Source organism: Falco punctatus (genome assembly GCF_963210335.1).
Source record: "Falco punctatus genome assembly, chromosome: 8".
Lineage (NCBI taxonomy): Eukaryota > Metazoa > Chordata > Aves > Falconiformes > Falconidae > Falco > Falco punctatus.
Genome location: NC_137588.1, coordinates 10,696,957 through 10,709,608, shown reverse-complemented (window position 1 = coordinate 10,709,608; position 12,652 = coordinate 10,696,957). Strand labels below are relative to the sequence as shown.

Below are 12,652 nucleotides of genomic sequence, written 5' to 3'. Positions count from 1 at the left end.
AATAAATGCCTGCACATTGGCAGATGGAGAAAAGCGCAGTAGGGAGGAACTGTATTGCAGCAGCAACTTGATTTTAAACGATTTGTAGAAATCAGCCTGAACTTCAGAACTGAGGCATTTCCAATTCCTTCAGTCCTCGCTGGGGAAAATTCTCACCATAAAAAGAGGGAAGGTGAGGGTATAAAGATATACCTAACAAAAGATACCAGAAGCTGCTTCAGGGAGCAGAGACTAGGACTGGGAGGCAACTGATCATTTTTTCCTCTTATTACATTGTTAATGGTGTTTTTGGTAGCTTTCAGAAAGACACAACCAATCATTCCCAAACATCCAGAAAAGCAAGATATGGAGAGACATTCTCAAGCCATATGACAGAGCCTGAAACATCAGCAGAGAGGATACAGGTATATGGGATACACAGACCTTTCCTGCAGTGACTGGGAGCTTGATGCAATAGCCACCTTCTGCACACATTCCTCTGAAGACCCGCCTATTTGTAGGCAAATTGAATCTTTCCTATTTGCAGGCTGCAGACTGATTCCTAGTCACTGTTAAATGTGACAAATAAGTGGAAAACAAGTATTACTACTGCCCTGGTGCTAGCAGAGGATTAGCACTTTTATTGCACTTTTTCGGGGAAAAAAAGTTCACTGACAGCCTCCTATATAATAATTAAGATAAGTATCTTTAGGCATAGATGCAACCTGACAAGGAAAGTTTTCAACATGCAGTTGTCACTCAAGGTCTCCAAAGCCAGGCAGAAAATAAAGAGTTAAAGGTACATTTTCATTCTTTGGAGTCCACTTCTGCAATAGGATTGCACCATACTGATATGGTATGCAAGTAGTCAGTACCTGTGATCTTCTCAACTATAAACAGCCATCTGATACACATGCAAAAACAGCAAAATGCACAACTCCCTGTCAGATGTGGACTGATGCTTTCCACACCCAGTACTAAACACTGCAGTAAAAATAAGAGAAGGGAAAGAGACATATGAAGAAACTGAGGAGAAAATAATCCAGACAAACTGTGATGGCCCAGAGTTAACAGGTCAGCCGCATGTACCAAGTACTGTGCTTTTTCAAGAGCAGTCACTTGCAGCTGTTCCCTCTGTGAGTAGCCAAGTGGCCGAGCTTCATGTTGTAACATGAGGGCAAGGCAAAGTTAATCTCAAGATTACTGTGATGCAGAAGATGAACGTAATCAAACTTCAATAAACTAACCAAACTTCACTAAAATTCCCCTCGGTAATAGGCCACCCTTTGTTATGAAGAACCCCCCTTTCTTTTTGTGACACTTAATCAGGTAATATGTATGACCTCACTTCTTTGCACTGCTTGGTTACCCATCATCTTAGAACTCAAATATCCATAATACCTCATCTTCTGCTACCACATCACACGGTGATCAAGAAAATCATCTGGCAATGATTTTCAAAGAAGTGTACCTAAATCCAGTTCCCACGTTACGCTGAAACCATTTACGATGGAAATCAGTTTAGAACCCATTTCACTTTGGTAAGAATCACCACAGGAAAACTTAAGACCTGCTTTCCACAGACCCTCCTCCCACAGACCTGTCAGCTCTGTAAGCCTCTACCCGGATCAGGCTATTTGCTTCATTGAATCAGCTGCCCACATAAAGTCCACAGCAAAGCAAGTACAGCTATTAGTCCAATTAGTCAATGGCCATATGCATGCACAAAGTGAAAATAAATGTGAACTCTCTTTTTATGTATGCCACTGCGTAAATGTTTTGCAATAAATAATAACAGCCACTATCAATCAAAAGAGTAGAGAACAGATGGGAAGGAGGTTGTGTTGAGAGAAAGGACTGAAACAGGAATATGTATTTTCACCCCCACCTTCCCCATTCTGATAACAGCCCTAAATAAACCTTTGCAAATCTCCAGATACAGGCGATCCCCATCAGTGTGTTCCAATATTCCATGTAACTCTGGCTGCTTTACCACCACAGTGCAGCAGAATCATAGATATTAACATCTAAAAAATGCTCCATCATCAGAATGTGGGTTTGGGATTCCCCCATCTCCTCTATGGATCAACCTGTCTGTCCAGCTTTACGGTCATTTAATCTACTGTCACGTTCAGGCAGGTCTAACAACAATCTGATCCTGGAAAGGCAACAGTCCCTATTAATGATGAACCTCAAACTCCTCTTGTCATTGAACAAAAAAATCAGAGTTACCTGAATTTCTCAATTTTCTTACGTTTTCAAGAAAATATTTTGTATTTAAGTTTTCAAAAGAAGAGAACGTTTACGATATGGCTGCTATTTGGTCCAGCAAAACCACTGCTGAATCTCCAGGTTTCTCTCCAGCACCAAAACTTTAACATTAACAACTTGAACTAAGAATTTGTAATAGATTTAGCAAATTCACTTAAGGCTGCAGATTTAATATAAGATGGCACACATTTATGTTTAACAGGCATTTTCAGCAAAATAATCTAAAACTTTAAAAAACTTCTAAATAACTCTAAATAAAAAGTGGGTTTTAGATTCTCTTGCAGTAACATGATTGTACACAACTCTGGTTGCACAAAAAAGCCTTTAAAATAGATAAAACTATTGCCCTCTACACTTGCAGATCTTGTTACTCTTTGCAACCGATTACCAATAACTTGTTCTTAGTACAACACTGAATACCTAAACATACCTAAAAACACAGGTAAAACATTGTGCAAGGATTACATTAGGGCTGCATTTATGACCTATACCCTATTGCACCTCAGCTGAAGTGCAGTCTATCTGAATGATAATGGCTTCACTCTTGCTCCTAAAACCCCACAGGAAGGCAGAGAGCATTACGCCACGGCGAGCAAAGCAAGATCCAGCCCTTGAGATTTCCCATTCTGCAGAGACAATCAATATTACCCTCCAGCCTCAGCTGTTGTGATAGGTCTTAAACACAGCAGAACTGCGGTGGTTCCCAAAGGAGTGACACGAAGTGAATATTTATCTTCTTAGCAGTGTGGGGGCAGACAATTGATGGCATATCAGAATTTAACTGACAACGCAGATTCGGAAAGGTTGAAAACTACAATCACATTAAATCAGTATCTATGACTAGTGAACCGTAGAAGAGGCTGAAAAAAATCATTCTGTGCGCAGCCCCAGATGTCACATGGGGGCTTCTTCCCCTACTTTTCTTTACCCCAAAAGACCCTCCATTAACACTGAGTTGGAAAGACAGTAGAGAAAACCACTTTGGCTTACATATCAACAAGCAATCTGTAACACCATATGAAGCCAAGATAGTGTTTATTTCAGGAACTACCCCACCTTCTTGAAAACAAAAACATGCCTGAGAAAAAAACAAAACAAAACCAAACCCCAAACAAAATTTTTTTTTAATGTCATGTTTTTCAGTTAGTTATGAAAATGACAAAAAAAAAAAAAGAACAGCATGAACTACGTACCTTAGCTATTTGGACACACCAGTTTAGCAGAAGCTGGGAGCCAATATTATCCTTATGTTCATGAACATAATCCAACAGGCAGCCATGAGGCATCAGCTGAGTGACTAGCTGAATAGTTGGGCTCAAGCAAACACCCAGGAGTCTCACCAGGTGTGGATGGTCCATACTGGCCATGATAAGAGCTTCCTGTAACAATAAAAGTGATCCAGTTACTCCAGCATGCTTAAAGACTCTATGCATAGTATTCCCGTTTCCCATAGAGCATCTAAAGGGGATCAGTGTCCCCTAAGTACCGTGAATTCCTGTGTTGTCTATCCAGTGCTAGGCATACCTAGGCAAAATCCAGTCTGATGTAACATGTGCCTGATTGTAATGAACCCCAAGCAACTATCAGAACAGATCCAGTGAAGATTCAGATCAGAAATTCTGCACTACCCTGTATTCCCTGTCCTGTTACAACCACAGAAGCAAATATGTAAGTGTGACACACTTGACTTTGCTTAAAGCTTTCATTGGTCTTGCTTTACTTCCCTTAATTTTGTTTCTGGAGCATATTTCACAAACTTGTGGTCAAACCATTGGGCATATGTTGGGGTTTTTTTTTTTTGTTTGTTTGCTTTGTTTTTATGCAAGCAAACTATGCCATTCACGTATAGGGAGATGGCCAGTTATACCTCATTTGGCAAGATGTTAGATTAAGCTGTGCTAAAATGCCTTTACACAATCAGAGATTTTATGCTTTGCATTTTATAGGCTTAAGCATGTAACATTTATATATCGATTGAAGCTTTCCCAAAGTTCAACCCATAAAGGGTTAAGAATCAGGAGGTTTAGTGTGGCCTTTTCAAATGTGTCTGATGCTCATAAGTCCTACTACAAGTCAGCAGATTTGTTAGGCTGTTAGGATATGACCATGCTACAGCCTCTATGAGTGTTGTAAAGCAATGGCTAAACTAGCAGTTGTGATGGTACAACAGTAGTAGCCCAGCGGCAGCAGCAGTCCCACCTGGTTCCTGCTGCTGCCACAAAGAGACCACTACAGAATGCAGCACTTTGCTAAATCTGAACCTCTTAGCTCAGGTCCTGATTCTTCCAAAGTCCTCTCCTAATAGATCTTGGATGAGTTATTTTGGTTTTTTCCATGCTTCAGTTTTCCACACAGTAAACAGGAAATAAGATTCCATCCTTTCTTTTATACTTTATTTCTTCTTCAGATCATAAGTTTTCAGAGGTTTTCATCTAGCAAGCTTTTCTGTCCAACACCAAGGACCAGAAGGACTTAATCTTGGCTATACTATTTGACCCTAAAGTTCGTACCACTGACAATCAGCACAGGAGATCCTTATAAAATACCTACATATCTGTTCTTAGAGGTAATGCTACCATCGCAAGCAACTGGCATTCAAAAGAGGCAAGGAGAAAGCTTTTCCCTCTCATTCACTAAGTCAAGTCCTCCATTTCAAGACCACTTCATCATGCCCATGGAACAATGAAAAGTGAGATGAATCTTTGGCTTTGTAAAACTATTTTGGTTCTCTTTCTTTCTCAAAAAAACTATATGACATCTTTCTGACAACTTAAAGAATAACAGCTGTAATAGTGCCAAAGAAAGAAAGAAAGGAGAAAGAAAGAAAAAAAGGATGAGAAAAAGTTGTCATCATAGGAACACAGCATAACCCCCAACTCATAAAAGTTGGATGTTTTTTGGGGTTTTTTGGGTTTTTTTTTTTTTCCTTCCCTATATTAAGGCAAAGAAAAGCCCTGGCAAGTAGGCTGAGTTTGTAGTAAAGGAAATTGCTCATCATAGTACAAAGAATATTTGAAACCAATTTGCAGGGTATTTGCATAATAGTTCTCTTTCTTTCCCTCTCTTTTCTTGTTAAAACGAAAAGATGAACAAGACACTAATTGTAGGGCTTTTTTTCCCCCCAGTAAGAAAAGAGCAGATGGCCTCCATTGGGGGGAGTATCTCCTTTCTTTTTCTTCCTAAATGTATGCGAAGAAATTAAATAAATAAATGAATAAATAGGGGCTATTTGATGAGATGACTGGAGGAGGAGCTCTGAGGAAGATTCCAACCTAACAGATTTGAAATGGGATCTCAATTTACATAGTTTTGCTCACATTCAAATTAATATCATTCTCACTCACTCAACTCATATGTACGGGGTGTCCTTGAAACAATTTTAGCATACTCTGCTGTCACTAGAACACGTCACTGAAGGCCACCAAAATAAATGCCTGCTGACAGGTGCCTTATCCAGTTTCAGAGTGCAAAATTACTCTGTCTCATTTTTTCTTTTTACTTCATTTTTCTCCTGCAAATGCATAAAGGGATAGTACTTGTTGCCCTCTCCCTCTCTGAGTAAAGGTAAGAGTATCTCCAGGATCTTGCAGTAGGAGTACGCTCTTTCATGAGGATTGATTAGAACATAGACAATACATTATTTTTGCTCACCAAGGGACCAAATGGAAAGCTTTGAAGCATGTGCTCCATCAGTCTCTAGCTACTTACCACTTACAAGTCTATCTGAGTCCAAAGGAAAGACGCTTCTGTACAATAATAAAAGCAAGCAATGCCATTTGTCTCATTCTGATCTTACGGGAAAGCACATACTCTTACAATAGTTTTGGGCAACGGTTCCAGAAAAAAAATAAAAATATTGTTAATAAAACATTATGGACTGCTCTATAATGAATTGAGACACACAACAGAGAGCAAGGAAACCTTCATTATAGATCTAAGTCACTAATGGATACTAATTTAGCATGAATCCTGGCTTCACATTGTTATTCTCATTAGTAAAAGTATTGTTATTTTTATTGAACTTGCATCTACAGAAGAACTGAATTCTGGGTTATGTCTATCTGGCACACACAAAAAAAAAATCACAAAGTAAAAGAGATTGCAGTTGTTCTGCTAGAGCCTAATTAGACAAAACAGACAAACAACAACAACAGAAACATTATGACTTAGTAGCATTTTAAAAATCTGTTCAGCAAATAAAGAAAACAAGTCCCCATTTCAAAATCTGTTTGGACATGAAAGACCCTAGAGCTACAATCTCCATAGCACTCAGGCACTCCGCAGCCTGGTTCTCAATTAAATTTTCTAAAACATTTAATCAGGTAAGGCACCTTAACTCACAGACTTGGCTGTCTGACACTGGCATCTTTCAAAACTGGCCTCTGTGATTTCCCGTATCTTTTGGTAGCCTTATGTCTGCAGAGCTTGTCTCTACACTCAATTGGCACAATGACACAAATGATTTTAAAATTCTGCCTATTCTAATTTAATGGAGAGGAAACTGAAGTACAAAAAAGCACAACCTACTATCCACATTCACACACAAAGTCTAGAGCCAAAGTGGGAACTATGCCCCAGATCATTTTATCTTTCCCTCCTGGAAAAAAAAACAACTTTGAGGGTTGAAATAAAAAAGGGAAGGAGGGGAGAGTAATTATTAAGATATGATTCTTTATCCCAGGAGTCAGAGTCTTTGTAACACCACATGCTCACACTAACATCTGAGAAAGACAGGAGTGGTGACAGTTTTGAAGGTCTCCTGTTGGACATCCAGCACCCTCCATCTATCTGCAGAGGCAAGGAGTCCTATCAAAAGAGTAACTCCCCAGCCAAACCAAATCTCTTCCTGGAATGTCTTTGTGCTGTTGCTACTCAGGTATTAATTACCTGAGCACATTTAATTAATTACCACAGCAGCACATGGCAGCCATACACAGGACAGCTATAAGTCAGCCAGCTTAGACACAGGTAGCAGTCGTGGAACTCAGCTTGCCCTTATCTCCAAGATGTATTTTGCAGTCTACGGTGAGCCCTGACCAGCTGACGCTAGGGTACTACAAGATCTCAAATGAGTTACTTATACTAAGGCTGTGTATATATATTCTATTCACAGCAGTGCTTACAGTGTTAGTATATCAGAGGGGAAGGCTGGTAAAGACAGACCTTGATGCAGAAAGCAACTAATTCTGTGGGTAGCTTGGCAGAGCCGTTGTTGTGTCCCTCCAGCCTCATCACAGAGATTAGCAAGTGACTTCAATTGAACCTTCCGTGTTCAAGTCATGATTAGACTTCTCAGATATGCTATTTTGTATAAAGAATTCATGCCACGTCGATCATTCCTCTCTTCTGCCGCTTTTTAATGTGGTTGAATTATTGCCACATTAAGCTCAACTCCTGTCATTTATATACACAACCCTACATTAAACAATTATAGTAAACAATGGCGTGTATCTATCTTTAATGCTTTACACTGATCCATCTGTCGTGTGCATTTAGTAACACGATAGCATACCCAAGAAGAACGGTGAGTTTGTAAGTCCCAGCAAGCTGTCACCAGACCTATAACTCTGGTTTCTGTTAGCACAGCTATGCCAACAGGGTCTGGGGAGGTGCAATTGCTAACCCATAGCGAGAGGCCAGAAGAAGCACTCAGAGCATCTGCCCTTAGACTGCCAAAACCTGCTTAGACAGGTAGAGCTCATTTAAGTTATCAGAGCTAGCGATCACTCTTAAAGCACAATGCATAGTGACATCCTGGCTCAAAGCACTTGTCAAGGTAGATGACAAAGGAAACTAGCCATTTACTTTTCACTGGTCACTTAAGTTGCTTTCATTCCTTAGCTGGCTTTGAAAATCCCACCTAAAACTGTTTCCTGATCTATCCATACTCTGCAGTCATGTTTGAAACGCCTTTAATTTGACTGCTGTTTCTGACAAGTAAATCAAAATGCAACTAAAGCAGGATTTTAATTTTGGTCGTCTAGGATAAGGAAGAAAAAACAATTCTCAAGACTGGGAGAAGAAAGGGTGCTCTGAGTAACACCTACAACACATCTTATAAGATGGTACTTAACTTCTCCATTTCCCACTTTGATTTTTTATTGCTAACAATTACAATTGAACATGAATATTAACTAGCATTGTGGTCCCTGAAGAGCATCCTTTGAAATCAGTGTTGCTTCTCTGACCATTTAGTTTGTAAACCACTGGACTCAGCAAAATGCCTGTGTCATTAGCAGTAAAACAATGCCATACATATGTCCATGTTGAAAATCTATTCTCTACTCAGAGTGTTCCAGGACACCCCTCTCTTCCAACACATGTCCTTGTTAATTGGTACACCAGTTCAGTACATGGTCAAGCATCCCTGGACAGACAGTTCCTGAGATGCTAGAGATGGCAAACAAGCAACTCCTGAGACCCTTGGGTTCCTGGAACTGGGCAGAGCTGACAGTGAGACATCACTCTGTCAAGTCCAAAACCATACTCTAAAGAAAATCTGAACATCGGAATCTGTCAAGAGCCCTTCCCTCAGCTGCTTACAAAGGCTCTCAAACATGTTAACCAATTGTGTCATTAAAAGTCCTGTACCATGCGGTGGATCCCAGCACCTTCTAATGCAGTGCTCAATAACCTCACCTTCTTGCTGCTTAGGACTTCAGCTAACAAGAGTATTAGCATTCGAAGCAATATTGATTATTTCCTTGTATCAGATTTAAATGTCTGGCAGAGGGTAAAAGATAGTCCTTCTGAAGACTCGTTCTTTAACACACGAGTTTCCTGAGGACCAACGTCCGTACATACTGCATTGACCCCTGGAAGAAGCTCACTTATAGGTGGCCAATGTCCCCTTCCAGCGCTTCATATACATGTGCTATCTCTCAGAGCCAGCGCAGGAGAAACATGCTACCTGTTCCAGAGAAGCATCACAGATCTGCTGTCCCAATTCACCAAGCCCGGGGTAAATTTTACTGCTCCAGTTAAGCCAGATGAACACATGCTCTTGATAGAGTTTGGTAAGCAGGGACAAAGTCTGAAAAATCTTTAGTTTCCTCACCTTCTGCTTCTAACTGTTCTTTCCGTAAAATGCCCTCAAACAAAACAAAACAAAGGAAGCCAGAAAAGAACAATCCACCTGTTTTTCCTAATCATTGTCGAGTAAATAAATGTACTTAAAAGCTGACTTCATACTGTGCTGTGCATTTTTCTGAAAGCACAAGCTGTGCTGTGGTAGCAGAAGAGATAGTACAGTGAATACACTGGTTTTTACATTAGTGTTACAATGCTTCTAATGGCTAAGGCAAACACCTGTCTGGAATGCACCTCTGACCTGCTTCAGGGCAGATCCAATTACAGTCCAACATAATGCCTTTTGTTTGTCTGCTAGGTCTTACCAATTTTAGGTTATAGCCAACTTAGCCTATGCAGTCTGCACAATTGCTTAAGCTGAGAGACAGCAAACATATACTCAATGACATACATGTCCACATTTATCGTGTGACAATGATACCCATTGTTATATTTCCCCTGTACTTCCTATGCAAGATTATGTTTTCAATTGCTTTACAGCATTCCTATACTTTTAACCCGTGGGCTGCAATTTTTCACCACTCAGGCAGATGCTCTGGAAAGCTTCTGTTGAAATGTCACAGGCATTTCTGAAAATGAAATGAGGGATCCAGCTATAGGGACTATCAAAGGATATCAGGGTCCCACAGTGGGACAGCAGCAAGCAGAGGGAAGACAGTAACAGCATCAACTGCCACAGCTGTTTTTTCCAGAAGCTGTTTTATAGTCATTAGGAGCAGACACGTTTAACAGGGCACTTTCAGGTGAAGGTCTTATTTGGGACTTTGCAACAGCTTCTATAACCAATTTTACTGCTGTATAATACAGTGAACAGCACTTGAATGCTGTTGAGGTTACTACTGCAGGACTGAGCTACACCCTTTAACGTGGCTAACGTGAGTATGGCAGCATATCCCACATCCCGTGACAAAAGAGGTTTCTACCACTGTACCCTTCTAAGAGATGGTGATAACACCTAGGTTGTGCACAACAAATTCCCCCAGCTTTTCACTGGAGAAGCAGGACTCGTGAGCAAGTGAAGAAAGGTATTTAAAAATAATAATCTTTCTACACATACATATCCATACTCCAAGCATAAAATGAGATTGATAGTTACAGTAGGTTCATCAATGGTTGTTGTACTGAAATGAAACAGTGCATATTCAGGTCCGAATCCTACACACACGCTCACATTTACCAGTTACTTTTACTCTGGGGAAATACTGAGTTTGACTGGCACAGCAAGAAATAACTAGATGTCTAAACCAAGGCTCTGTTATTAGGGAAGTCTAGCTAGAGTTTTGCACTAACCACCATCTCCCTGAAACTTCCCCCACCATTGATTCTGGTGACGAGAAAGCAAAGTCTAGCCCATTTTCAGTTCAGTTTTATGCATAAGTGGCCAAGAGTTCAGGACCTCAGCAACCAGATGTGTTTCCATTGAAAGCTGCAAAAAAAGTAACAGTGGGTTTCAGACTGTCCATCCCCACCTGCCAATTGAGTGTAAGTGGTTTAACAGCGTGCACATCTCTTTGTAAAAATAAGGTACCATTCTGACAAAAGTTTTACTTAAAAGTTTGTGACAATCATCATTATTTCAGAACAGCCTGTCAAAAGTGATTTGTTTCTTACTATTTTGATGCAGCTAGAAAAAATATTTTAAGTTTTAAATGTACAGTCTAAAAAAAGCAATCATTCAGCATTATTCAAGCTGGAGGGTAAACAGACTTTACCACTGACCAGCTTATAAACATTTTCAACTTTAGTTGCGGATTCATTTCAGAAGGAGGGAGTAATTGCTTTGATTTTTGATTTAAGGTGAATGATGGCAAAACCAAGTGATTGAGAAAAAAAATCCATCAAGTTCTCACTTCTTTCTGAAGAATCTTACGGCACTGTTTTGAAATTTTTTGGTATCACTGAAAAAGTTGACTTTCTAATCACACACTCAAAACTCCTTTCTCCTTCAGGATCAATTTAAAGGGACAGCATCAGACTGAAACCTTTTATCAAGTGTACTATCAACATTAGGAGTTGTTTTAATCAAAGATACATTTTGCCCATAACCCATGTGTTTCATCTCTCACAATAGAGAATTCAAAATAGACTCTTCTCCATGTTCCCCTCATCTGTATTCCATTGCATAACAGCATCACACTTAGGACTCAAGTACTGCAAAAGGATGATATTTAAACAAAAGAAGTTTAATTGGACTTTTTGGTTCACCATTAGATTTCTTTTTTTTTTGACCAAGCTGGCATCAGCGAACCACAAAGTCATCAAAAGCTGCCACACATTTCCTGTATTACAACACTTCCTTCCTTTCAGCATTACTCTGCTTGCTATAGTCTCCTGAGTTTCTACAGTCCTTCTTCCACCCTGCTCTTCTCTACTTTCTTTGTTCTTTCGTTTACCATCCTGTTGACTTACTCTTCTCCCAAAGAAAAAACTACAAACCTCTTAAAATTGCTTGAAAGAAAATCACTGCCACCACCAAAATTCATACACTTCCCACCTTGTGTGCACTGCACTGCCTCTCCCAGCTGCTGTGAGGCCAGGCTCTGCCCTGCACCTCACCTGCGATGGCAGAATCTCCATCCTGGCCAAGTCCTTCTGCATCCAGTGATGTGCTCCTTACCTCTGCTGCTGGGCAGATATAGCCCAGCTTTAGGACACTCCTAGAATGGAAATAGTGGGAGCACTGGGTGTAAATGGCAGGGCTTTGGTGGCAGGAATGCTGCAGGGGAGGCTCCTGTGGCAGGAGGCTGGGCAACAAAAGGTGAAGTTTTTTCCACAAATGTTTTAACATGGGGTTGTGGGATATTTTGGGGGTTTTGGGTTTTTTTTTTGCTAATACCAAATCAACTATTAAATATTTATGTTAATTGGCAATAAATTAAGTTAAATTCTCCAAGTCAAGTCTGATTTGCCTGTGAACGGAATTGGCAAGCGATTTCTCTCTCCTTATTTTGGCCCCAGAGTTTTCTCCTGTTCCTCCCATTTTCTCCTGTCCCGCTGGGTGTAATGGGGGCGAGTGAGCAGCTGTAAGCTGGGATGGCTTCTCTGCCTCTACCATGGCTACCAACTGGCACCTTGTCTTACTTATGCTCTAATCATAAGGTTTCACATCCCTCCCTAAACTTTCACAAGATTTGAGCATGTCCTACTGTCAGGGTAACATATACATATATATATATATATGATAATGAATCTTTTTTCATGTTGATAAAATTTTGACATCTGCAATAATCCCCACAAGAAATACTATGTCTTATCTTCAATGCATGGCCATATTTAGGTTCAGACTTCTGTCAGGGTGAGCCAAACAACTCCA

The 12,652-nt window shown here is 40.2% G+C and overlaps 1 protein-coding gene across 6 annotated transcripts in view; it reads right to left on the bottom strand.

Annotated features, from left to right (window-relative positions):
• The window catches only part of ERBB4 (erb-b2 receptor tyrosine kinase 4), a 640,461-nt gene that overhangs the window by 103,103 nt on the left and 524,706 nt on the right, over window positions 1–12,652 (bottom strand). For all 6 annotated transcript variants that reach the window (XR_013930080.1, XR_013930081.1, XR_013930082.1 and 3 more), the window contains exon 20: window positions 3,444–3,629. Coding sequence is in view for 2 of the 6 variants with exons in the window: in XM_080399817.1 (XP_080255943.1) it covers window positions 3,444–3,629 (186 nt within the window). In the remaining 4 variants the exon portion in view is untranslated. The remainder of the gene's footprint in view (window positions 1–3,443; window positions 3,630–12,652) is intronic.